The sequence below is a fragment of the Protopterus annectens genome, chromosome 14.part0 (assembly GCF_019279795.1).
Source record: "Protopterus annectens isolate FY-2018-M chromosome 14.part0, PAN1.0, whole genome shotgun sequence".
NCBI classification, from domain to species: domain Eukaryota; kingdom Metazoa; phylum Chordata; order Ceratodontiformes; family Protopteridae; genus Protopterus; species Protopterus annectens.
Window position 1 is genome coordinate 46,160,189 of NC_056748.1, and position 23,710 is coordinate 46,183,898.

The 23,710-nt window shown below is 43.0% G+C and overlaps 1 protein-coding gene across 1 annotated transcript in view; it reads left to right on the forward strand.

Annotated features, from left to right (window-relative positions):
• Positions 1-23,710, forward strand: part of TSPAN15 (tetraspanin 15) — a 489,817-nt gene that overhangs the window by 55,636 nt on the left and 410,471 nt on the right. Inside the window, exon 2 of the mRNA XM_044055759.1 lies at positions 23,111-23,296. Coding sequence (XP_043911694.1) covers positions 23,111-23,296 — 186 coding nt within the window. The remainder of the gene's footprint in view (positions 1-23,110; positions 23,297-23,710) is intronic.

Sequence of the window (23,710 nt, forward strand, 5' to 3'; positions counted from 1 at the left end):
AGAGACACTACAGAAATGTAACTGGTCACCCATAATATCCTTTCCTCAGTGAAGCATTCGCATACTTTAACACAACCTTCCTAAATATTTTAAACCAACAGGCTCCCCTCAGATCTAAAAGGATTAAATCCAACCCTGCTCCATGGATCACTAAAGACATCAAACAGCTCATGCTCCAAAGAAACTGCATGGAAAACTTGGATGTAAACCAAGTCCCGTACCATTCCTGAAACATTTGGGCAACTAAGTCTCACTAAATGCCAAATAAAAACTGATAAAAATTCTACTTTAACCTTCAGGAGTAACACCATAGTAATCCAACACTTTTCTGTAAAGGTATTAACCTCCTCAAACCAGGACAATTCACCACATCACCCCTCAAAATACTACTAGCACTGAACCTCTAGCTGTCCAGTTCAACTACCATTTTATTAATTATTAAAAAGTAAACAGAGCCTTTCTCCACCTTCTGCCCCTGAAAGTCAATGCACCCCTCTCTTCCCCCCAATCTATATCCCATTACTATACTCATCGATCGCCTCTTCAAAGAATATCAAATCCTGACATATGGAAGGCATATATTATTCTGCTACAGAAAAGTGGTAACTCCACAGATTTTTCTAATTATAATCCCACTGCCATTCTATCCCCACTAGCCAAGATCTTGGAAAGATAATATTCACATACAACTTATGAATTACTTCATCACTAACATCCTTATCACAACCAGCATGGATTTAGGCCTATACACAACAACCTTTCTAAGCTTTACAAATAATATAAACTCTGAATGGAACAAAGGTCACCTTGTATCCTGTGTCTTCCAAGGCATTCGATATTGCTCCATATCAACCACTATTAACAGAATTCACCTCTCTAAATCTCTCTCAAACTGCAATATCCTGATTCAGCAATTACCTCACTGACAGAAAACATGCATTTAAGTGGCAGCAAACTTGCTCTCTCTTTCCTTCCCTTTAACTATTGAAGTACCACAGGGCTCCATTCTTGGTCCACTACTCTACAACTGTACCGACTCTCTACACAAATCATCAAAGGATGTCACAATAATACAATATACACATGCCACCTCTCTTGTCTGCTTAGCCCCTGCTCTCTCACTGCTTCATAAAATTACAGAGGGCTCTTTCACTTCTGTTGAAACCCATCTCTCCTCTACAGCTATCCGCTCCTACATAACACAATCAAAACAGCAAGCTTTTTACTTTCAAAAACAATATGAATGCAAACCTTCACGGTCATCACCAGTAACCTCACCCTAGTGGAAGTGGTACCTTATACCAGACTACGAGGTGTAATCATAGACAACCTCAGATTTGACCAGTTATATATATTACATGTAACAAAAAAAAAAAAACCTCACTAACTTGGCACCTTACATAGATCAAAATATTTCCTTACAAATAGCAAATAAACATAGCAGCTACCTTCCTACTGACATCACTATTTTGTACTTCACCCACCCATATTTACAAACCTAAAATCCAACCTTGTGGCAAACCTAAGCTCTTGCAATAACAAAATACTAAGATTTGCCACAAATCTTCCTTAGATTATCTACCACTGTCCACTGCCTGACCCTAAAACAAATAAACTGGCTAGACTTGCCAAACCACCTAGGCTATTCCTGATTCATCATAGCCCGCGCACTACTGTAGTAACCTGAAAAATGCCCTACATTCCAAGACCTTTTAACCATCTCTGGTCCTACTAGACATACAAGCTAGAGCTCCCAAGCTGTCCTTACTACCACCAAATCAAAAAAAAAAACACTCATCTGGCAACTGATTATACTGAAGTTATGTCACAAAACTGTGGAACTCCATCCCTGTCTACATGAAACATACTTCAAACCTTCCCAAATGCAAGCTTTTCAAAAGAACACCTCTCTCAAAAAAATACCTGTGCTCTTCCAGTACTCCTGGCTAATCTCTATATCAACTCATTCTGTCATACTCCTGACAAATCCTGATCTTGTTTACTCTCATTTGAATTACCTAATAAAACACTGCTACTATTCCAAAGTATATCTTTCTTCCTTTCTCCGTACTTTTTTTACTGAAGGAATGTAATAATTTTCTAGTCTCCTCTTTTACACTGCTTTGTATGGCTTTTACCCTATTCATTAAACTTTCTTCTACACTGCACTGTACAGTACTTACCCTGCTGAATGTTCATCCACACTGCACTGTGCAATACATGACGTGTTGAATGTTCATCCACACTGCACTGTGCAATACATGACATGTTGAATGTTCATCCACACTGCACTGTGCAACACATGACATATTGAATGTTCATCCACACTGCACTGTGCAGCACATGATGTGTTGAATGTTCATCCACACTGCACTGTGCAACACATGACGTGTTGAATGTTCATTCACACTGCACTGTGCAATACATGACATATTGAATGTTCATCCACACTGCACTGTGCAACACATGACATATTGAATGTTCATCCACACTGCACTGTGCAACACATGACATATTGAATGTTCATCCACACTGCACTGTGCAGCACATGACGTGTTGAATGTTCGTCCACACTGCACTGTGCAGCACATGACGTGTTGAATGTTCGTCCACACTGCACTGTGCAGCACATGACGTGTTGAATGTTCATTCACACTGCACTGTGCAACACATGACGTGTTGAATGTTCATCCACACTGCACTGTGCAGCACATGACGTGTTGAATGTTCATCCACACTGCACTGTGCAGCACATGACGTGTTGAATGTTCATTCACACTGCACTGTGCAACACATGACGTGTTGAATGTTCATCCACACTGCACTGTGCAGCACATGACGTGTTGAATGTTCATCCACACTGCACTGTGCAGCACATGACGTGTTGAATGTTCATTCACACTGCACTGTGCAACACATGACGTGTTGAATGTTCATCCACACTGCACTGTGCAATACATGACGTGTTGAATGTTCATTCACACTGCACTGTGCAGTATGGTAGGATGACACCAGTTTAGGATCTTTTCCTCTTCTAAAAATCAGGGAGCTCACTGGTCTTTCCATGAAGTAGGCATTATTTTTGCGTGTTAAAATTTCTTAAAATAGTTGTCTACACATTATCATCTTAATCTCATGGTTTGGTTCCAAAATTCTATTGACAATCAGAGCCTAGTGATTTCCAATATGGCTGATGGTCTAGTGCAGTCTTCATCTTGTCTGTGATTTCTTGTAACACACTGTGCTTCTTCAGCTGTTTAGATGAGTTCAGTTGCCTTAAAAATGTTTGGGCCCCCTGTCTAATCTCATTTTCCCTGTGTGTGTGAGAGTTTTGCATAGTATTTTAATTTCTGTTGTATTTTCCTACTATGAACTAACATTCTCCCTGTTGCACACTAGCATAGTATAATGCTTTGCAGTGGGCTTGCTGCATTAGTACATTGCTAAATCTCATGTACTCCTGGGGGAGTTAGTAAATTCGCTTTTAATAGCTTCATATTGAATAAGTATTCTATCTTCCCTTTAATAGCTTCATATTAGATCAATATTCTATCTTCCAACTGTTGTATGTCCTGCTTAATGTCCCTTAATCTGCTCTGATCTTGAGTTGTGTTCCTCCTTTTCAACTGCATCTCTCGGATCTGGGCTTTTTTACCTGCAATTTTCACTTTCTCCTTGGCTTGCGTTATTCTAGCTGTCTTGCTTTGTCCTCTCCCATCTTTCTGCTGTAATTTCTCCTAACTTTTGTTTCAACAAATTTACAATGTCCTCCTTTTAAATAGGTCTTGTGCCCGTTTGTAGGATGGGAATCTCCACTGTTAATGACCCTTGTAGCCTGTCTATTCTCTATCTTTCTATTTTATTTATCTTTAGTATTTTTTTAATACTATATTTTGAGTTTTAATTGCGAGTGAAAATACCAAAGGGTCTTGCTTGTAACAAGGTCACTAGCTGTGCGTCCTCTTCAGTAGCATACTCTGTATCCATACTGGACCAAGCATTGTCTATTTGAATAAAAGGTGCATCCCTTGTCCCCCTGCTCCCATTTTTGGGTTCCCAAATATCTGTCAGCCCTGCTTGCTGTAACAAGATCTTTGTGTAGTTCGCCACCTTTGGCTTCATCTCTGCATGACCTCCTTGGACATTCCCTGCACCATGTATTTGGTTCCAGTCGCCTAACATTAATGTGCCATTACAAAAAATCTGGGAATTTGTGCTATCATTTCCCCCTTTATAATCTGATTTAGAAGGAATATTGTTTACTGAATGCAGATCCCCACAAATTATCACTGTGGGGGCCATTTATTCCACCTTTAACACCTGCATATCGGGTCTGTATTAGAACACCGAACATTTGAAATGTTGAGTGTTCTAATATCGACCCGTTTTCAGCAAGTGCTGAAAATATCGAAGAAACTGAAAAACAAATTCTTTCCTAGGGAAAGAATTTGGTTGTCCGTTTCTGTTGCTTCCTATTTTCAGCGCTCTGGTGGAAAGTTACGGGTTGGGTTCAGGTAAGTGTGCGATTGTGTGGACGTGTGGGTTAGGGCGGGTTAGGTGAGTTAGGATTAGGGCACAGGTCAGGTAAGTGTGTGTGGACGTGTGGGTTAGGGCGGGTTAGGTGAGTTAGGATTAGGGCACGGGTCAGGTAAGTGTGTGTGGACGTGTGGGTTAGGGCGGGTTAGGTGAGTTAGGATTAGGGCACGGGTCAGGTAAGTGTGTGTGGACGTGTGGGTTAGGGCGGGTTAGGTCAGTTAGGATTAGGGCACGGATCAGGTAAGTGTGCGATTGTGTGGATGTGAGGGTTAGGGCGGCGTAGGTGAGTTGGGGTTAGGGTGCCGGTGAGGTGACTGTGCGATAGTGACGGACCTTAGGGTTAGGATTTGGGTTAAGGTAAGTGGATAGTTACTGGTGTATGTATAGCTTAGTGTAGGGTTAGGTGTACAAGTTTAGGTGTATGTGTGTGGATTGCTGTTTGTTTGGTGTGCTTGTGTTGTGTGTATATGTTTTGGAACAGCAATTTTTTTCCCTATGAAAAAAATTAGCTTTTCCAAATGTTCGATGTTTTGTATTTTCGATTGCTAGGGTTCGATATTAGAACAGTTGACATTTTGAGTGTTCGGTGTTCTAATATAGACCCTGCATATCTACCTTTGGTATCTTTGATCTTGCAAAATGTTTGGAGAAGGAATCCGTGTCTCACTAAGACTTCCACGTTTAACTTGTACATATACAGAGTCTGCTGCTAAGCTAAATCCTCTTATTCAACTTTTGCTGTTCCTCCTGGGTTAAGTGGGTTTTCCATAATGTTATATTTGCCCCCTCTGTTTTTAACATGGCCAAAATTCTTTCCCTCTTAATGAGAATCTTTAATCCCGTTGACGTTCCAATTTATTAATGTCATGCCACGCATTCCCTGTTTCTTTGTTCTTCACCTTTCCTCATTTGAAGGGAAGTACATTGGAGCATTATTGCCTGTATGTGGTGGTAGGTGAACTAACCTTAACTACTAATGCCTTTATCCCCTTCTGCACCCTTGTCCAAGCCCTCAACTTTCTTTGCAGTTTTACCTTTGTGATCATTTTAATCATTTGCCATATTTCTTTTATCCCCTTCCTTTGATAAAGTGCAGACTTGACAGGTAGTAGTCTCAACATCACTTTCTCCCAAAGAGTATGGCTGTCACAAAACTGAAATTCATAACAGGCAAAATAATAAAATTTTAACCGAAGTCTCTCCCAAGGCGTAAGTGAAATATGCCAAATATAACTTCAATAGAGCAACTCCCAACAGTCTTTCTGCATGATCGTTTGTTACGATCTTGGTCACACTCCTTGTTGCTCTCTTTTTGGATCAGTCAGTTTTGTGGCAAGTTCAAAATTTGTTGGCAGCCAACCTTGAAGCAAAGAAGTTAGTAACAATTCCAACTTAACGTCTCATTCTGAAATCCCAACCAGTCTAGTATTGCCAGTAAACGCTCCCCTTGGCTGCTTTACCCATGTTGTCACCCTTATTAGCATTTTTCCGAACATGTCCATCACCACATCTGCTGTCATCCACCCTCACTGCCAAAATGCTCTCTTACTGTCCATCTTGGCTCGTAATTCCTTATGGTGTGCTGGGCAGTGTCAGAGCTTTCCTCAAGTACCTGGAACGTGTTGAACAATGTGAACTACCTTCCTGTGCAATGCAGTGTGGATGTGCCTCATCTTCTCCCTGCGTCTCTGGCAGTGGCTGCTCCTCCAGCGGGGGGTGTCCAGGGCTGGTTGCTAATACTGCCTGTTGGTTCTTTTTGTGCAACCATCAAAGGGCATCTGTTGTGACTTCTCTCCCGTTGGCAAGTACAATTTACAGTTCTCTGGATATAAGGGTTTCACTCGGGATACCTTTTATGCTTCGCTAAGCGTAGTACCAGGAGGAAGGCTGCTGTTTTCCTTCTTATTTCAGTAAAGAAATCCTGGACTGTAAATGCCTTCAGCTGTCCACCTTGCCAGTCAGTTTCCTTTACTGGCAAGATTTTTTTCATTTAGTCTGCAAGTTTCAAAAAGCACCATCACCTTCTGGGCTTACGAGAATTTGCAGGCTTCCAGCCCATCCAGTGAGGTCTGTAATAGGACTGTGTCCTTAGAGAACCCAGTCCATTTTTTTTTCAAGTAATTGAGCGACAAACTGATCACTCTTTTCCCTGCACTATTTCAGGAATCCTTGTTAGCCTTATGTTTTTCCTACAAGTTCTGATTTATTTCTCCAGAATTTCAATTTTGGTATGTACTGTTCTGGCCCTTAAAAGTACTTAATCTGTTTCCAATAAGGTATCCTCAATCTCGTCTGCATGGTTGCTTAAAACACTCTGCTTCCCTCATGTTTTCTGTTGCATCAGCCATAAACATTTTCCAAGATGCCATTCATTCTCTCAATCTTGCTCATAACCACCTTTAGTGGTCATTGGGAATGCTTCCTTGGGGTCGCGTCTGGAACCGAAGTGTTCTGATTCTTCCCCATATTGCTGTTTTTACCTTTTAGTGTGCTTAAGCCAACCTAGGATTACTCTCCATTTATATTTAGTGTTTGCTGTATGTATGTGCTCACTGTATCACTTTTAAGAGCTCTCTCCAAACTTAATTTTTCTAGCAGACCAATGAGCATGATCTGGCTCTATACTGTGCAGTTCCATAAGTCTCTGGCTTGTTTTCCTTTTGTGAGAGCTTCCGCCAAATCCTTCATCTTATTAAAATTCCACCATTGATCAATTTTGGAAACCTTTTTCCAAATAGTCTAATCTGGCTCAATATACCCCCCACACACACATGTGCTGCAGTGGCCTTTCATTCAGTTTGAGAAGACATTATCACTCCAGATATGTGCTGTTGTACACTCCCCCACTGATGTGTGCTGTTGTACACCCCCCCACTGATGTGTGCTGTTGTGCACCCCCCACTGACGTGTGCTGTTGTGCACCCCCCACTGACGTGTGCTGTTGTGCACCCCCCACTGATGTGTGCTGTTGTGCACCCCCCACTGACGTGTGCTGTTGCGCACCCCCCACTGATATGTGCTGTTGTACACCCTCCACCCCCCACTGATATGTGCTGTTGTACACCCCCCACCCCCCACTGATGTGTGCTGTTGCACACCCCCCACTGATGTGTGCTGTTGCACACCCCCCACTGATGTGTGCTGTTGCACACCCCCCACTGATGTGTGCTGTTGCACACCCCCCACTGCTGTGTGCTGTTGCGCTCCCCCCACTGATGTGTGCTGTTGCGCACCCCACTGATGTGCTGTTGCGCACCCCCCACTGATGTGTGCTGTTGCGCACCCCCCACTGATGTGTGCTGTTGCGCACCCCCCACTGACGTGTGCTGTTGCGCACCCCCCACTGACGTGTGCTGTTGCGCACCCCCCACTGACGTGTGCTGTTGCGCACCCCCCACTGACGTGTGCTGTTGCGCACCCCCCACTGACGTGTGCTGTTGCGCACCCCCCACTGACGTGTGCTGTTGTGCACCCCCCACTGACGTGTGCTGTTGCGCACCCCCACCCTCCACTGATATGTGCTGTTGCGCACCCCCCACTGATATGTGCTGTTGTGCACCCCCCCACTGATGTGCTGTTGCGCACCCCCCACTGATGTGCTGTTGTACACCCCCCACCCCCCACTGATGTGCTGTTGTACACCCCCCACTGATATGTGCTGTTGCGCACCCCCCACTGACGTGTGCTGTTGCGCACCCCCCACTGACGTGTGCTGTTGCGCACCCCCCACTGACGTGTGCTGTTGCGCACCCCCCACTGACGTGTGCTGTTGCGCACCCCCCACTGACGTGTGCTGTTGCGCACCCCCCACTGACATGTGCTGTTGCGCACCCCCCACTGACATGTGCTGTTGCGCACCCCCCCACTGATATGTGCTGTTGCGCACCCCCCACTGATATGTGCTGTTGTGCACCCCCCCACTGATATGTGCTGTTGCGCACCCCACTGATATGTGCTGTTGCGCACCCCACTGATATGTGCTGCGCACCCCCACTGATATGTGCTGTTGTTCACCCCCCACTGATATGTGCTGTTGTTCACCCCCCACTGATATGTGCTGTTGTTCACCCCCCACTGATATGTGCTGTTGTTCACCCCCCACTGATATGTGCTGTTGTGCACCCCCCCACTGATATGTGCTGTTGTGCACCCCCCACTGATATGTGCTGTTGTACCCCCCCACACACAAATGCACAAAACCTAAAGTGAGGAAAATGGTGAGAGTAGCGCCCTGCACCTGGTACCTTTGTGCCGAAGACTTTGCATAGTCGGCTGTCCTCGCTAGCTATTTATCTAGAAAACCGACATCTTAAATGCTTAACGAAAGACTCTATGGAAGATGCATCTGGGTCTTCTGATGAGTTAACGGTAGAGTGAAAGGCCAAACAGCCTAGGTCTGATTCTTTGGCAGTACCTCCTACATCAGATGTCTCTCTCGAGGCAGATTAACGCCTGGAGATTCATCCAGTTTTTGGTTCAGATTCCTTGTCTGAAACCAGTTCAGAGATTGCCATGGATCCGAAAGGCATGTCCTCAGAGGCTGTGCAGACATCTGCTTTGGATGTTCAGGGGGAACCAAGACTTGTGATTTCAGAAGGCCCTAGGACGATCACCCAAATATTTGTTGGGGAGGAAGTCCCAACTACAATTCTGGAGTGTAGGTCAGACTTTGGGCCCTTCTACTCTTTTTATAATGCAGATGTGCACATTAAAAAGAAGCAAAAGACCAATGATTCTACTTCTCCCAGAGATCCACAAAGTGAATGACAGAGTTATACCCAAGGCTTATTTTAATGCTGTTATGGCCCCTAAGCCGCCTCCTGATGTCTGTCCCCACTCCGCTTCGGACATCTTCACCAGAAAAGAGAATTAGGGAACAGGATTCTTCTGATGAAGAATTTTCCTCAGATGATGAATCCTTGGCCTACTCTGCCCAGATCCCTTCTCTGGAGTGTGCTTCTCCAGAAGATGAGACTAATTGCACTGATTCTCCCGTAGAAGAGATTACGTTTGGGGAAACTTTTCAAAATGAGGGAGCTTTTCAAATGGGATAGTTCCCAGGTTATTAATGTGCAGAAGAGGTACTATGACCGATTGCAGATGGAGTCCCTTTCTGCTGTTCTCCAGTTTTGTCTGCCTTATTGGATGCTTTCATTTCAGCATCTCAAACTCCAGATTCTCAGCCCCTGGCCCCTAAGAAGCCAGACCGCTTTTACAAAGTGACAAGAGGACAGCAAATTTCTTTTTAGGTGTCCATCAGGTGATCCTGCTGTGGTCCCTGTGTGGCTTTGGATAAACCTTCCCAGTTCCTGCCATCTACTTCACTTCTCTCTTCTGATCAGGAAAACAGGACTTTGGAAAGGCTGGGGAAGAAGGTTTATACTACTACCCTAGCTTTCCATGCTATTAATTATCAGACTTGCATGACCAGATATGCTTTGGCTCCTCTTTCACAGCCCATTCAACTTATTTCTGATCTTCCTGATTCAGAAGGGAAAACTAATGCCTTGTCCTTAGTAGGAGCTTCTTGTCGGGTTGCAAGGCATTCAGTTAAGTGTAGTTATGATCCAGCAGAAGCATCTTCTAGGGCAGCTGGTTCTGTTTTGAGAAGATATTCCTGGTTAAAACTTCAGCCACTGCCAGATGACATTAAAGCTAAGTTACTGGATGCTTCCCTGGATAATAACACTTTGTTTGGTTCTGCTGCTGCTGCTGAATTGTTTAAATCTCTGCAGGAGAGAGGTAAGGAGCTCCAGGATTTAAAACACATTTTTGTTTCCCGTGTACCCAAGTTTCACATAAATTATCCCCCCAAGACTGTTTTTGTGTGAAAACAGGCTCGCACTTTTCCATCTAAGACTAAAAAGGGTGGTAGGATGCCTCCTCCATATAAGATTTCTCAGTCTGCTCCTGACCAGAAACAGCCTTTTCCTGACCAGCCAGGTGGTCAGCGACGACCACTGTCATGACAGCCTTATTTCTCTGTCCCTTCCTCTTCCAGGTTTGGGGAAACAACTCAAGACACACAGATCCTTTCAGTTATTCAAAAAAGTCATTTCATGGTCTGGAAATCTTTTCTGCCCTTCACGAGCAATCCTCTGCCACCTCAGGAGCAAGTGCATTTATTCACAGAGTTGTTCAGGACTTGTGGGAACGATTCAGGAGGTTCCACTCACCCACAGAGGAAGAGGGTTTTGGTTTTATTCCAGAATGTTTCTAGTGTCCAGAAAGGTCTCTGGAGACCAGTTCTGGACCTCTCACACCTCAACACCTTCTTGAAGGTCTCTTCATTCCACATGCTGTCCCTTCAGACTGTTTCATCTCATTCTTCCTCAGGCTTTTATGGCATCACTGGATATCAAGGATGCCTTCCTTCCTGATATCTCTTTTTTACAGGAAACTGTTGCTTCCTTGCATTTTTAGTTCTCTGCTTTGCCCTTTGGCCATTTTACTGCCCCAAGGTTATTCACCAAATACCTAGCACCTGTAATTGCTTTCTGCAGTCTTCAAGGCATCCAAGTTTTCCATTACTTAGGCGACTTGATTCAGGCATCTTCTCCAGAACCTATACTTCACTATTTTCCTTGTGGGTTCACCATAAATTTCACAAAATCATCTCTTACCCCTTCTCAGGATCATGTTTTCCTGAAGAGCAGGATACAGACGGCCCTTATGCTGGCTTCTCTCCCTCCTTCAAAGACTTCTCCCTCTACACTCTGTCACAGCCAGGGAGTTTCCTAGACTTGGGATTTATGGCATCTACCATTTCAGTCACGGATAGCTGTAACTCATACTGGAATGGGATGATGGTGAAGCAGGGGGGACACGCGAGAGATAAGGAGAGAGTGGGATTTAGGATGCCGATCCTTAAGGAAAATGACCATACAGAGTATTATATTCATAAAGTAGCAGAAAGTATTCTAAGAACTAAGCCAATATGTGATTGAAGAAAGGAGGTTCTGCTGATAGAGATGACTGTTATTAGGGGTACAGACAATAGGGAAGACGGAGCTGGAATTTACTGGAGAAAACTGGCAAGAATTTTGGACTGCAAGGCTAGGACTGCTTTCCCTGTCAAGAATAGACATATATAGTATAAGCAAAGAGAGAGGACTAGGGAGATCCTAAGTGAAAGACCAGCACTAGTAGAGTTTCTGGTTGAATCAAGAACGGAAGCTGCTGTTAAAATGGATCATTAGTAGGGCATATAAAATACTTTAAATATAGGAATCAATCAGAAGAGGTTAGAAAGGTTTAGGAGAAGAGATTGAATAAGCAGTTCAACAATGGGAGGAAATATGTATGGCTCCTAAATGTGCAACAAAGTTTAGAAGATTTAGGAGTTTTGCTTTGAAATGTTTGTATGGGTATTTTTATACAACAAACTGACTCAAAGAAAATTTCCTCAGGTGGATTACAGATGCTGGACATGTGATGGGGAACAAGGGGGTAGCCAGGTGGATTACAGATGCTGGACATGTGATGGGGAACAAGGGGGTAGCCGGGTAGATTATAGATGCTGGACATGTGATGAGGAACAAGGGGGTAGCCTGGTGGATTACAGATGCTGGACATGTGATGGGGAACAAGGGAGTAGCCGGGTGGATTACAGATGCTGGACATGTGATGGGGAACAAGGGAGTAGCCAGGTGGATTACAGATGCTGGACATGTGATGGGGAACAAGGGAGTAGCCAGGTGGATTACAGATGCTGGACATGTGATGGGGAACAAGGGGGTAGCCAGATGGATTACAGATGCTGGACATGTGATGGGGAACAAGGGGGTAGCCAGGTGGATTACAGATGCTGGACGTGATTGGGAACAAGAGGGTAGCCAGGCATATTCTTTGTACTCCTCTGAGTACATTTTTTCAAAGTATCGCATCAACATGGCTTTTTTCAGGTCATACTATGCCTACAACTGTCTAAATGAATACATCCAGCAGCAGGTACAATATTTCTTATCAAAAAACAATATCTTTGATAGTTTTAGGGGTAACAACTGTACATGCTACCTACATTTATTAAGTGCTTGAGGAGGCGGCATTTTGAGAGATGTCCATTTTAAAGTGGTAGGTGACCAATGGGTTAGCACTAAGAACTTGAGTACAAATAGAAATGGCTTGTTACTCCCTGATGGGGATTAAAGAGGTAATTGCGAACATTTTTTTTTTTTTTAGTTTGAGTTAGACTTTAAAAAAATTCCATGTAGACTACTCTGCCAGAAATACTGGGTGCACAAAGTGTAACTAAGGAAACTTTTTTTTTTTTGAGCTGTAATACAGGATTTGAATTGCTTATAGTGAGGCTTTGCTGAGTTTAGTTCTGGTATCTGCTAAAAACGCAGTTACTAGAAAATATTATACCTGCAGTAAAAATGGAATGTCTGCAGAGACCTGGGCATTTTCCTCAAAAAGGAGTCTACTGGAACCTGTGGAAGAGAGATTTTGACCAAGATCACCTGTAAGCCATTTTAATGGGAAACTGTTTCCATGGCTTTTTACTAATGAAGCCAGTTACTGTGTTATCCTCTTGTGGGGGTGGGAGTGCAGCTAGGACAGTGCTACTCTTTTCAAAAAGAAAAAAAGTACAATAAAGGCAAGATTTTTGTGGAATAGTTGAAGAAATCTGGTTATCTGCAAGGAATCCAAAAGGAAGAGAGTACTTGGACTGTGGAAACCACACGAGACGGTAGTGGTTTGAGTGGTTCAGTAGGTGGTAAAAAGAAAAGTTTGTTACTTAAAACAGTCAAACTTCAAGTTTATGGAAAGTTTTTTATGTGGAAATATATACAATGAATGTGTGTTCCTATAACTTTAGTAAAGTAACTTCAGTTTGGAGATGCTGTAAAGATGTAAAAGCTGATCAAATATATTTATAGATTGTGAAAAAATAACTGTATACTGGGAAGAGAGAAGCATATTTTAAGAGGTTATGGTCTGATCATTGTTCTTTAACTAAATCGGTAATAGTAATGAATGTTCCACTTCCTGTATCTGTAAAAGCCAAACAACAAAAAATATCTTGGAGTCTTTTGTCAGTTGTTAGAAAAGTTATTACAAAAAATGGGAAATCGAACTCTGTTCCTGCATTCAAAGAATTTGTACATTTAACAGCAATACTATGTAAAACTGAAATAAGTGACTAGAATAAGATTTGTAAATCATACTAAGACTTTTACTGGTTTGCATAACCTTGAAATGTTGCTATAGAAATACCAAGACTCTTAATGTGTTAATTCTATAATATTACCTTGATGATTCAGTGCATTGCTAACATTATGTAACAGTATGTGATGTTGAATTTCTTCCTTTCTGTGTCTATATATTCTAAATATGTTAAATGTAATACATTTCTAAAAAAGGAACCACATGAGAGACCGTGCTTTTTGTTTGGAACTCTGACATCTCAGGTGTTTTATGTTAATGCCTGCATCTCTTAAGATCTTCCTAGAGATTCAGGCTGATAAGTGTGATGCCAGATGGAAATGTATGACAGTGCAATCTTCTGCCACCTAGCAAGGAAGCGCTCCTCTTATACTTTGGTCACTTTGTGTGGGCCTTGGGACGTATAGGATTCTTGTAGCACAAACTGAAACATCACTGCAAGAGTGTGGTTTAGGTAGTTGCAGCATAATTTATGCTGCAGTAACAATAGAACAAACGTAAAAGGAGTAAAATGTGTACATGAAGGTATAAATACATATATATGTACATGAAGGTATAAATACTTGTATGTGTACATGAAGGTACAAATGCATATGTGTAAATATATGTGTACATGAAGGTATAAATGCGTATGTGTACAGTACATGCCTACACAAAGGTATAAGTGCATATATGTGTACATGATGGTATAAATGCGTATGTGTGTACAATATATGTGTACACGAAAGTATGTAGGTTCATAGGTTGATACTAGGCTATCTGCCCTAGGGCATTTATAAGCCTAGCCGGAGTGTATTTGGCTTTCACCACCCTTTTAGATTAGTTAACTGTGCCTCTGTATAGTAGGTCACAGAAGGAAGCCCTTTTAAGTTAGTTTACTGTACCTTAAGAGATCCCAGGGGTAAACTTATGATCTCCCATCCACTCGTCAAGATTTCTCTTGAAGAGGGTCAGCGAGGGGCTCTGCCTAACATGGATTGGGATTTTGTTCCAGAGTGAGGGGATCCTCTGGGATATGAATCTGTCCCTCCAGCATGTCCTATTTATTTCTGTGCTGAGGTTAAACTCCCTGTGGAGCTTTTCTCCCTGTGTCTCCACTGAAAATGGACTTCTGACCCAGTCGAACTTTCCCGGTAAACAAATGTAAATAAATAAAGCAGTAAATCTATAAATTAAAAAATGCAAAATATGTAGCACTTGGTAAGCATAGGAGTTCATTTGAAAATGTAATTGAGTCAGTAGATGTTCGTGTTTCACTGTAGCAGTCCTAACCAATGGGTTATCCGGCTTCTAGTAGCCCTCGATCTGCCAGAATACCAAAGGTATGTAAATATGACCTCGGCTGTCGTCGGTTGTAAAGGACGTCAGGACATCCGATACAAAAGGAGGCAGCCGATGTCACTTCCTCAGTCTTCCTTGCCGCGGAGCCTGAAGCAGAAGCATTTTTTGCACGAGTGCCGGTCGGCAGTTTACCTTTTTGGTTTCCGACTACAAAGTTGAATTCAACTACAGCTAAGTACCCCGTTGGGAGATCCTCTTTTCTTGACTTAACGAATATCAGAAAAGGTTCATAATTCTTACCCGTGGAAAGCAGATTCCCCATAGAGATTTTCATTCCTATTGTATTTGTTTAGGCCTTGACCACGATGTTCCTAATTGCAACCTCTGTGCTTACTTTAATCCGCGTACTATTCGTCTTCGGGCTAAGATTTTAACTTAACATTTTGGAGTTTGGCCTAAGTTTGTCGGTATGGAGTCCATTGGTCTTCAGGCTTCGGATCTCCCCAAGAAGTGTAAGGATAAGGACCACGACAGGCTTCAGAGGGTCAAGTCCTCGGATGATGTTAAGTTGGTCGTCAGTTATGCGGTAGCCAGTGAGGCGCCCCTGCAGCCCACGGATTTTCAACCGCCGGCCTCAGTTGAGACCATTTCCGAGCCCTCCAGGCCTCTGGATTCCATTTTGCCTTCTGACCTTTCGACTGTCGCCTCTTCAGCTGGATCCGGAGCCGGTAAGCTGGCTGCATTGTCCTGAGGCCTCTATTCTTTGTTCAGACAGCAAGCTCATACCGATGACCTCTACTGCAACTTCAGCAGTTGCCAGGCCTCCAAGTCCTTCAGACTTGCAAGTAAGTCTTCCAGTCATAAGCCTGTGAAAAAGCAGGCTCCACGTTCCCCTCAATCCCAAATGGTTAAAATGGCTAATGACCTTTTGACTCTTATTAGGGGTTCACAGCCTCCTCCTTTTAAAAGGGGTAGGGATGTCTCTCCTGAGCCTTTGTCTTTTTCTGATTCTCTAGCATTTCTGCTGATGAAGAGGAAGTTCCTCGGGTTTTTTTCTCCTTTTGAGGATTCAGATGCAGAGGAGTCCATCCCTTCTGCCTCTCCTCCAGAGGATTTCTCTTTTGGTGATACTTTTGAATACTCTCAGGGAGCATTTTAAATGGGAAAGTCAGGATTATCCCCAATCTAAGAAAAGGATTAGGGAGTTTTTGGATTTGCCTCAGCTTAAGCGTCTGACTATTCCCCCATTGTTGGAAGTGGTTGATGATGTTTTTCTCAAATTCCTCGACTCCAAATTCATTTCCTCCTGCTCCCAGGAAACCTGACAGGTACTATAGAGTCCGTGATTCTCATTTGTTTCTTTTCAGGAATCCGTTGGCTGATCCAGAGGTTATTTCTCAAGGCCCTAAAGGAGTTAAGGCCACTGTTACTAAAAATCCTATTCCTTCTGACAGGGAATCTAGGAACCTAGATAGGTGGGGTAAAAACGTTTATACCTCTGCCACTCTTGCTATTAGGTCTACTAATTGTCTTTTTCATATGCTGAAGTACCAGCCGCACACCTTGGAAGCTATTAAGTCTAAGATAGCAGGTGTGCCGCTTTTGGCGGAGAGTAAGGATATGCAGGATTTGCTGAAGTCTGTCAGTCTTGTCAATAAACATTCTTTACATTGTGGTTTTTGACATTCTAGAAGCCTCCTGCAGGGCTACAGCTACTGGATCTGTTATTAGAAGGCATGCTTGGCTCAGGGAACAGCCCCTTCCAGAGCCTGTTAAGGCTAAGCTGTTAGATGTACCTTTGCATAAAGACAGCCTTTTTGGCAGCAAAGCAGAGGAAGTGCTCAAGAAGATGGAAGACAAGGCCAAGTCTGTGCAGAAAGTTAAATACTTTCTGCAAGTTCAACCTCCTCACTTTAGCAGGAATTACCCTTCTAAGAGTTGGACGTTCCCTGATACCAACAGGCAGAACTGTTCTAGGACTAGAGGTTACAAATCTTCTAGGGGGCAGGTGGCTACCCCTCAAAGGTCTAAACGTTGGCAGGCTTCCACTTCCAATGCAGGAAGGTCTAAGCCTGCATCTCCATCCAAACATTCTCAGTGACTCTACCCAACTTCTGCCTGTTCTTGACTGCCCAGAGAGTCCTTTAGGGGGAAGGTTGGCCTTTTTTTGCAAATGTCTGGGCCACCATTACTGACAACAAATGGGTACTCAGAACTGTATCTCTAGGACACACGTTTTCTTTACACACCTTTCCAGTACCCAAAGGATTCCCGGATGCTCATCCAAACCAAAGGGCAGAATTAAAAAAACAAATTTTGTCTGTTACTTCTGGGAGCAATAGAATCGGTTTCTGCTCAGCAGGTAGGCCAGGGTTTCTATTCCAGACTTTTCCTAGTTCCAAAAAAAGAAGGCACCTGGCGTCCTGTGCTAGATCTGTCCATTCTGAACTCTTTCTTGGTAATTCCAAAGTTTAAAATGCTCACTCTGCATCATTTGCTGCCAATGTTAGAAAAGGATTCCTGGCTGGTAACTTTGGATCTCAAAGAAGCTTATCTGCACATCTCTATCAGGGAAAGTTGCAGGCAGTACCTTCTTTTCAGGGTGGGCAAGTAACATTATCAATTCTCTGCACTGTCCTTTGGCTTATCTACTGCTCCCAGAGTTTTCACAAAGTGCCTGGCTCCAGTCATTGCTTTTTGCAGGCAGAAGAAAATTCAGATTTATCCATACTTGGGTGACTGTCTAATCCAAGCAAATTCTCAGGAACAGCTGTTAAAATGATCTAGAATTTGTAAAGACTCTTCTCACCCAAGAGAAGCAGGCAACTCTTTCAGTTTACTTCAAGGACTTGGCAAGCCTATCCCAACTCCCTGCAAGGAAATACCTGCAAGCTCTGGGATACATGACCTTTTGCATTCTCATGATTCCATATGCAAGACTGCATATGAGGAAATTGCAATGGTACCTCAAGAACCTTTGGTGTCAACACACACATGACCAGGATATGATGATTCCTCTGCTTCCATGTCTGCAGACAGAATTTCTATGGTGGGTGACAGCCTGTCTACAAAACAAAGGCATGCCTTTTTGCCCAGCCCTTGCCTCTCAAGTTCTTACCACAGGCGCATCGGACTACACCTGGGGAGCTCACCTGGATGGCAGATGCATACAGGGGCATTGGAATGCCCAGCAGATGCACCTGCCCATAAATCTAAAGGAGTTGATAGCAGTTCAGCAGGCCTTAATAGCTTTTAAGCATCTTCTTTCTCCAGGAACCCTCCTTGTCAGAACAGACAACACCACAGTGATGTGGTACATCAACAAGCAGGGAGGGACTCATTCTTACCCCCTGTGCAGGCAGAGCATAAATCTCTGGTCCATAGCAGCATCCCTGGGCCTGCATCTCCTAGCTCAGTTTCTTCCAGGAAGGCTCAATGTTGTGGCAGACCAATTGAGCAGACAAACCCTGGATCCTCACGAGTGACAGTTGAACAGAGCAGTCTTTTACAGCATCATTCAACGTTTGGGCAACACTGCAGGTGGATCTTTCCTCCTCCCCAGACAATGTGTGGCAGCTGAACACAGCAGCCTTTTACAGCATCATTCAGCGTTGGGGCACACTGCAGGTGGATCTTTTCTCCTCCTCAGACAATGAGTGGCAGCTGAACACAGCAGCCTTTTACAACATCATTCAGCGTTGGGGCCCACTGCAGGTGGATCTTTTCTCCACCCCAGAGAATGAGTGGCAGTTGAACAGAGCAGTCTTTTACAGAATCATTCAGCGTTGGGGCACACTGCAGGTGGATCTTTTCTCCTCCCCAGACAATGAGTGGCAGTTGAACACAGCAGCCTTTTACAGCATCATTCAGCATTGGGGCACACTGCAGGTGGATCTTTTCTCCTCCCCAGACAATGAGTGGCAGTTGAACAGAGCAGCATCATTCAGCGTTGGGGCACACTGCAGGTGGATCTTTTCTCCTCCCCAGACAACCACCTTCTACCACTTTTTTTTTTTTTTTTTTTTTTTTTGCACCAGACAGCATCACAGCAGAATAAGCAAAAAATATAGCCTCAGGCAATAAAGCAAACAGAGCAAAAAGAAGCAAATGAGAAAAAAACACCGTAGCACTGGATGTAACACAGCAGAATATCTAATTTATTGTAAGCAAGCGCTTTCAAGGGTTCACCTCTTTATCAGACACCGTAGCATTGGATGTAACACAGCAGAATATCCAATGTATTGTAAATAAGCACTTTCAAGGGTTCACCTCTTCATCACACTTAGATAAAAATGACTTAAAACAACCACTTTAAATAGTACTCCAATTAACATTAATTATTTCAGCTAAAAAACATGGACTTATTTAAAGCCATATATAACATTTTTAAACATCACAACATACATAAACTAAAAACACTAGTGCCTCAACTGTCTCGCTTTCAGGAAAGGTTCACATACAATTTTAGTTTACAACAGGTGGAATTCTTAGATGTGACTGTTAGTAAGCATTCGCTTAATATTGTTAAAACTAGTTTGTATAAGAAACCAGTTAGAAAGAATAACCTATTGCACAGTACAAGTATGCACCCGAACCATTGCAAACGTAATATAATAAAAGGACAGGTGGTCAGGTTGATGAGATTACACAATGATGATGCAGAGCTGAATTCAGCTCTAGAGTCCCTTAAACTGGATTTTATAGAAAGGGGTTATAAAAGTGAAGATATAGACAGGCACATTAAAGAGGCATGGAAAGATAGACATGGTAGGTGTAAACCATACTTTACCAACAATGCAACAGTATGTGACCCCCATGTAGGTAGTGTTGAGAGTAGTGAGATGCTGCGACAGATCACTAATGAGAGTAGTAATGATTTGAGAATAACTTTGATATATGCTAGTAATATAAATATGATCTGTGATGTCATTAATAAGAACTGGAATATACTCTACTTTGGATGGGTTGAAGGAGATAGTAGGAGACAACTTTGGATAGGTTGAAGGAGATAGTAGGAGACAACTTTGGATAGGTTGAAGGAGATAGTAGGAGACAAATCTAAGTTTAGCTTTCGAAATAAGACTCTAAAGAACCATCTTTGTTATAAATCTAGTTTAAATAGGACTACTCTTGGATCAGATAGATTAGGTATATATACATGCAGGAGTTGTACTACATGTGCATATATACACACAGGTGCTAACTTTGTACACCTGTACACCCTAAGCTAGGTGTTAGAATAGAGCATTCTCATTATGCTGACTGTAAAACAGTCAATGTAATATATTTGAGCTATTCTGTTAAATGTTTTTCATATTATATTGGCATGAGTAATCGACAGTTTAAAGACAGGGATACTTGAACATATGAGGGATCTAAGAAATAACAAGGAAAGCTGTGCCCTGGCTATGCACACCAAGAATTAAGGTAGTGAACATATGTTTAAGTTTCTGGTCCTGGAAATACTTGCAGTCAGGAAAAGGGGAAGAGACTTGAGGAATATTACTGAGGCGGCTGAACAAAAATGGATTATGTTACTGCGTGCTGATAAAGCGCCTGGTTTGAATAATATGGTCTCCATTAAACCTTTCCTGAAAGCGAGACGGTTGAAGCACTAGTGTTTTTAGTTTATGTACGTTGTGATGTTTAAAAATGTTATGACTTTAAATAAGTTAATTGTTTTTAATTGAAGTAATTAATGTTAACTGGAGTACTATTTAATGTGGCAAGTCATTTTTATCCAAGTCTGATTGAGGTGAACCCTTGAAAGCATCACAGCAGAGCCTGGAGAGTGGATGCTCTGTCCTTCCCGTGGATGCTGCTGTCAGTTTATGCCTTCCCTCTTCTTCCACTTCTTCCCAGAGTATTATTGAAGATCAGGGACGAACAACCAAGGACTATTCTCATCGCTCCAGACTGTTCCCAGAGTATTATTGAAGATCAGGGACAAACGACCAAGGACTATTCTCATCGCTCCAGACTGTTCCCAGAGTATTATTGAAGATCAGGGACGAACGACCAAGGACTATTCTCATCGCTCCAGACTGTTCCCAGAGTATTATTGAAGATCAGGGACGAGCGACCAAGGACTATTCTCATCGCTCCAGACTGTTCCCAGAGTATTATTGAAGATCAGGGACGAACGACCAAGGACTATTCTCATCGCTCCAGACTGTTCCCAGAGTATTATTGAAGATCAGGGACGAACGACCAAGGACTATTCTCATCGCTCCAGACTGTTCCCAGAGTATTATTGAAGATCAGGGACGAACGACCAAGGACTATTCTCATCGCTCCAGACTGGCCCATACAGCATTGGTATCCACTGCTTTGCAGTCTCTCCCAATTTCCTCCTTAGAATCTTCCTCTGAAGCCAGATCTTTTGGTTCAGGAAGGGGGAAGCTTTCTACATCCTCGTCTTCAGTCTCTACATTGGCAGCATGGCCTCCCTTTCCCAGCAGGTGATTGACATGCTGAGGGAGGCCAGTAGGCCTACCACTAGGAAGTCCTACGCTGGCAAAAAGGAAAGATTTTCTCATTGGATGCAGGCTAGAGGGGAGTCTTCTTCTCACCCTACCCTTCCTCTGATCCTGGAATACCTGGCTGATTTGCTTCAGGGTGGTTTTTCCTCTTCTTCTATCAAGGTCCATGCTTCAGCCATTTCTGCTCATTGTTCTTTTGAACAGCCCATTTTCTCTCATCCCCTGATGAAAATGTTTCTCAGAGGTGCTTGCAACTTAAAACCTCTCAGAAGGGCACCTACTCCAGCCTGGGATCTTAATTCTAGAGAACCTCACTCTTCCTCCCTTTGAGCCAGCTGCTAATGCAGATTTAAAGTTTCTCTCTTGGAAGACTGCCTTCCTCTTGGCTATAACTTCAGCAAGGAGGGTTGTGGAGCTGCATGCTTTGATGGCCTTGGAGCCTTTTCTTATTTTCCATGCAGATAGTCTCTCTGAGAACCAACCCCTCCTTTGTCTAAGGTGGTTTCTAGCCTGACTCTTAATCAGTCCATACACCTTCCTACCTTCTTTCTTAATCCTCAGAATAGAGGTGAAAGGATCCTACATTCTCTTGATGTGCACCGACAGCTCAGGTTTTACCTGGACAGGACTAAAGACCTTTGGAAATCAGAACAGTTATTGGTCAGTTTTGCCCCTGGAGCCCAGGGCAAGGCTATTTCTAAGCAAACCATTTCTAAATGCATTGCACATTGTATTACTTTTTGTTATTCCTTTCATGGCAAGGTTCCTCCTCAAGGGGTTAGGACCCACTCAACTAGAGCAGCTTCCACTTCTGCAGCCTTTTTAAGGGGTGTCCCTACTAAAGACATTTTGGAGGCTGCCACATGGTCTTCTGTTCACACTTTCACAAAGCATTATAATTTGCCTTTGTTTTCTAGAGCCAGGGCAGGTTTTGCCACTGCTGTTCTGCAGGGCATTATCTCCAATTCTTGATTCCTCTTGCCTTTTCATTGGACTTTTCGTTATAAACCCATTGGTTAGGACTGCAGCAGTGAAACAAGATGAACATAGTACAGTTGTGTACACTTACCATAAATGTAGATGATCGAGTGTATTCACTGTTGCAGTCCGGGTTACCCACCCGCCATCCCCCTTTTTGGTCTTCTCCTGTTCTCTTTTCCTAAGGTACAGGCTAAATTTGGTATTATTTGCCAAAGTTACTTTTGGTTTAAGCCTTATTTTCTGGAGGCTTCTGACTGTTATGGCAAGAAAGACTGAGGAAGTGACGTCAGCTGCCTCCTTTTATATTGGACGTCCTGATGTCCTTTACAGCCGACGTCATATTTACTTACCTTTGGTATTCTGGCCGATCTAGGGCTATCAGGAGCCAGATAACTCATTGGTTAGGACTGCAACAGTGAATACACTCGAACATCTACATTTATGGTAAGTGTACACAACTGTATTTTGTTTACAGGAAGCACATCACTCACATTAACATTAGAATTCAGTGGTTAACTATTAAATGATTTTAATAAATGCTGTTTAGTAACAAATCTGGTGCTGCAAGGCAGAGCTTGTAGAATTCGTAGACCCTGTAGGTGTTAATTTTCTCATCACTCCTCTCTTTTTCTGCTGATGTTTTTTGTTTCTCTGTTTTTCAGTTGCTGGGAGCCTTTGTCCTTGCTGTTGGCATTTATGCTGAAGTCGAAAGGCAGAAATACAAGACACTGGAAGTTCACTTCCTGGCCCCGGCTGTTATCCTCATCCTGCTGGGAATTGTGATGTTTGTTGTTTCCTTCATTGGCGTCTTGGCCTCCTTGAGGGATAACTTGTGTCTTCTCCAAGCAGTAAGTACATGTTGCTCACCTTCAGAGGTAGTGTAGTTTGAGTTTCATTTTTTAATCCATTATTTATTAGAATTAATAAGATTAGTTACACCATTGTAAAAATTCCTCCCAGAACATAATAGTACCTTGTAGGAAGGATGTACTGTGATTGCTTTGGCAAACCAATATTTGACGTAATTTGACTGTGCATTGTGTATTAGGTTGCAATATTGGGTGTGTTATGTTGTGTACAGGACTGCAGCATTAGCCATGTTGTACATCATGACATCCCATTATATTTAACATGTATGTAGGTATGGGTGCTCCTTGACCTTCACTTAAACCCTTTCACCCTTTGACCTCTTCCTTGGCTCCATTCTTTCTATGGTGCCTGTTTTTCCTTGACATTTTGTTACCATTTTTTGGCCCTTGACA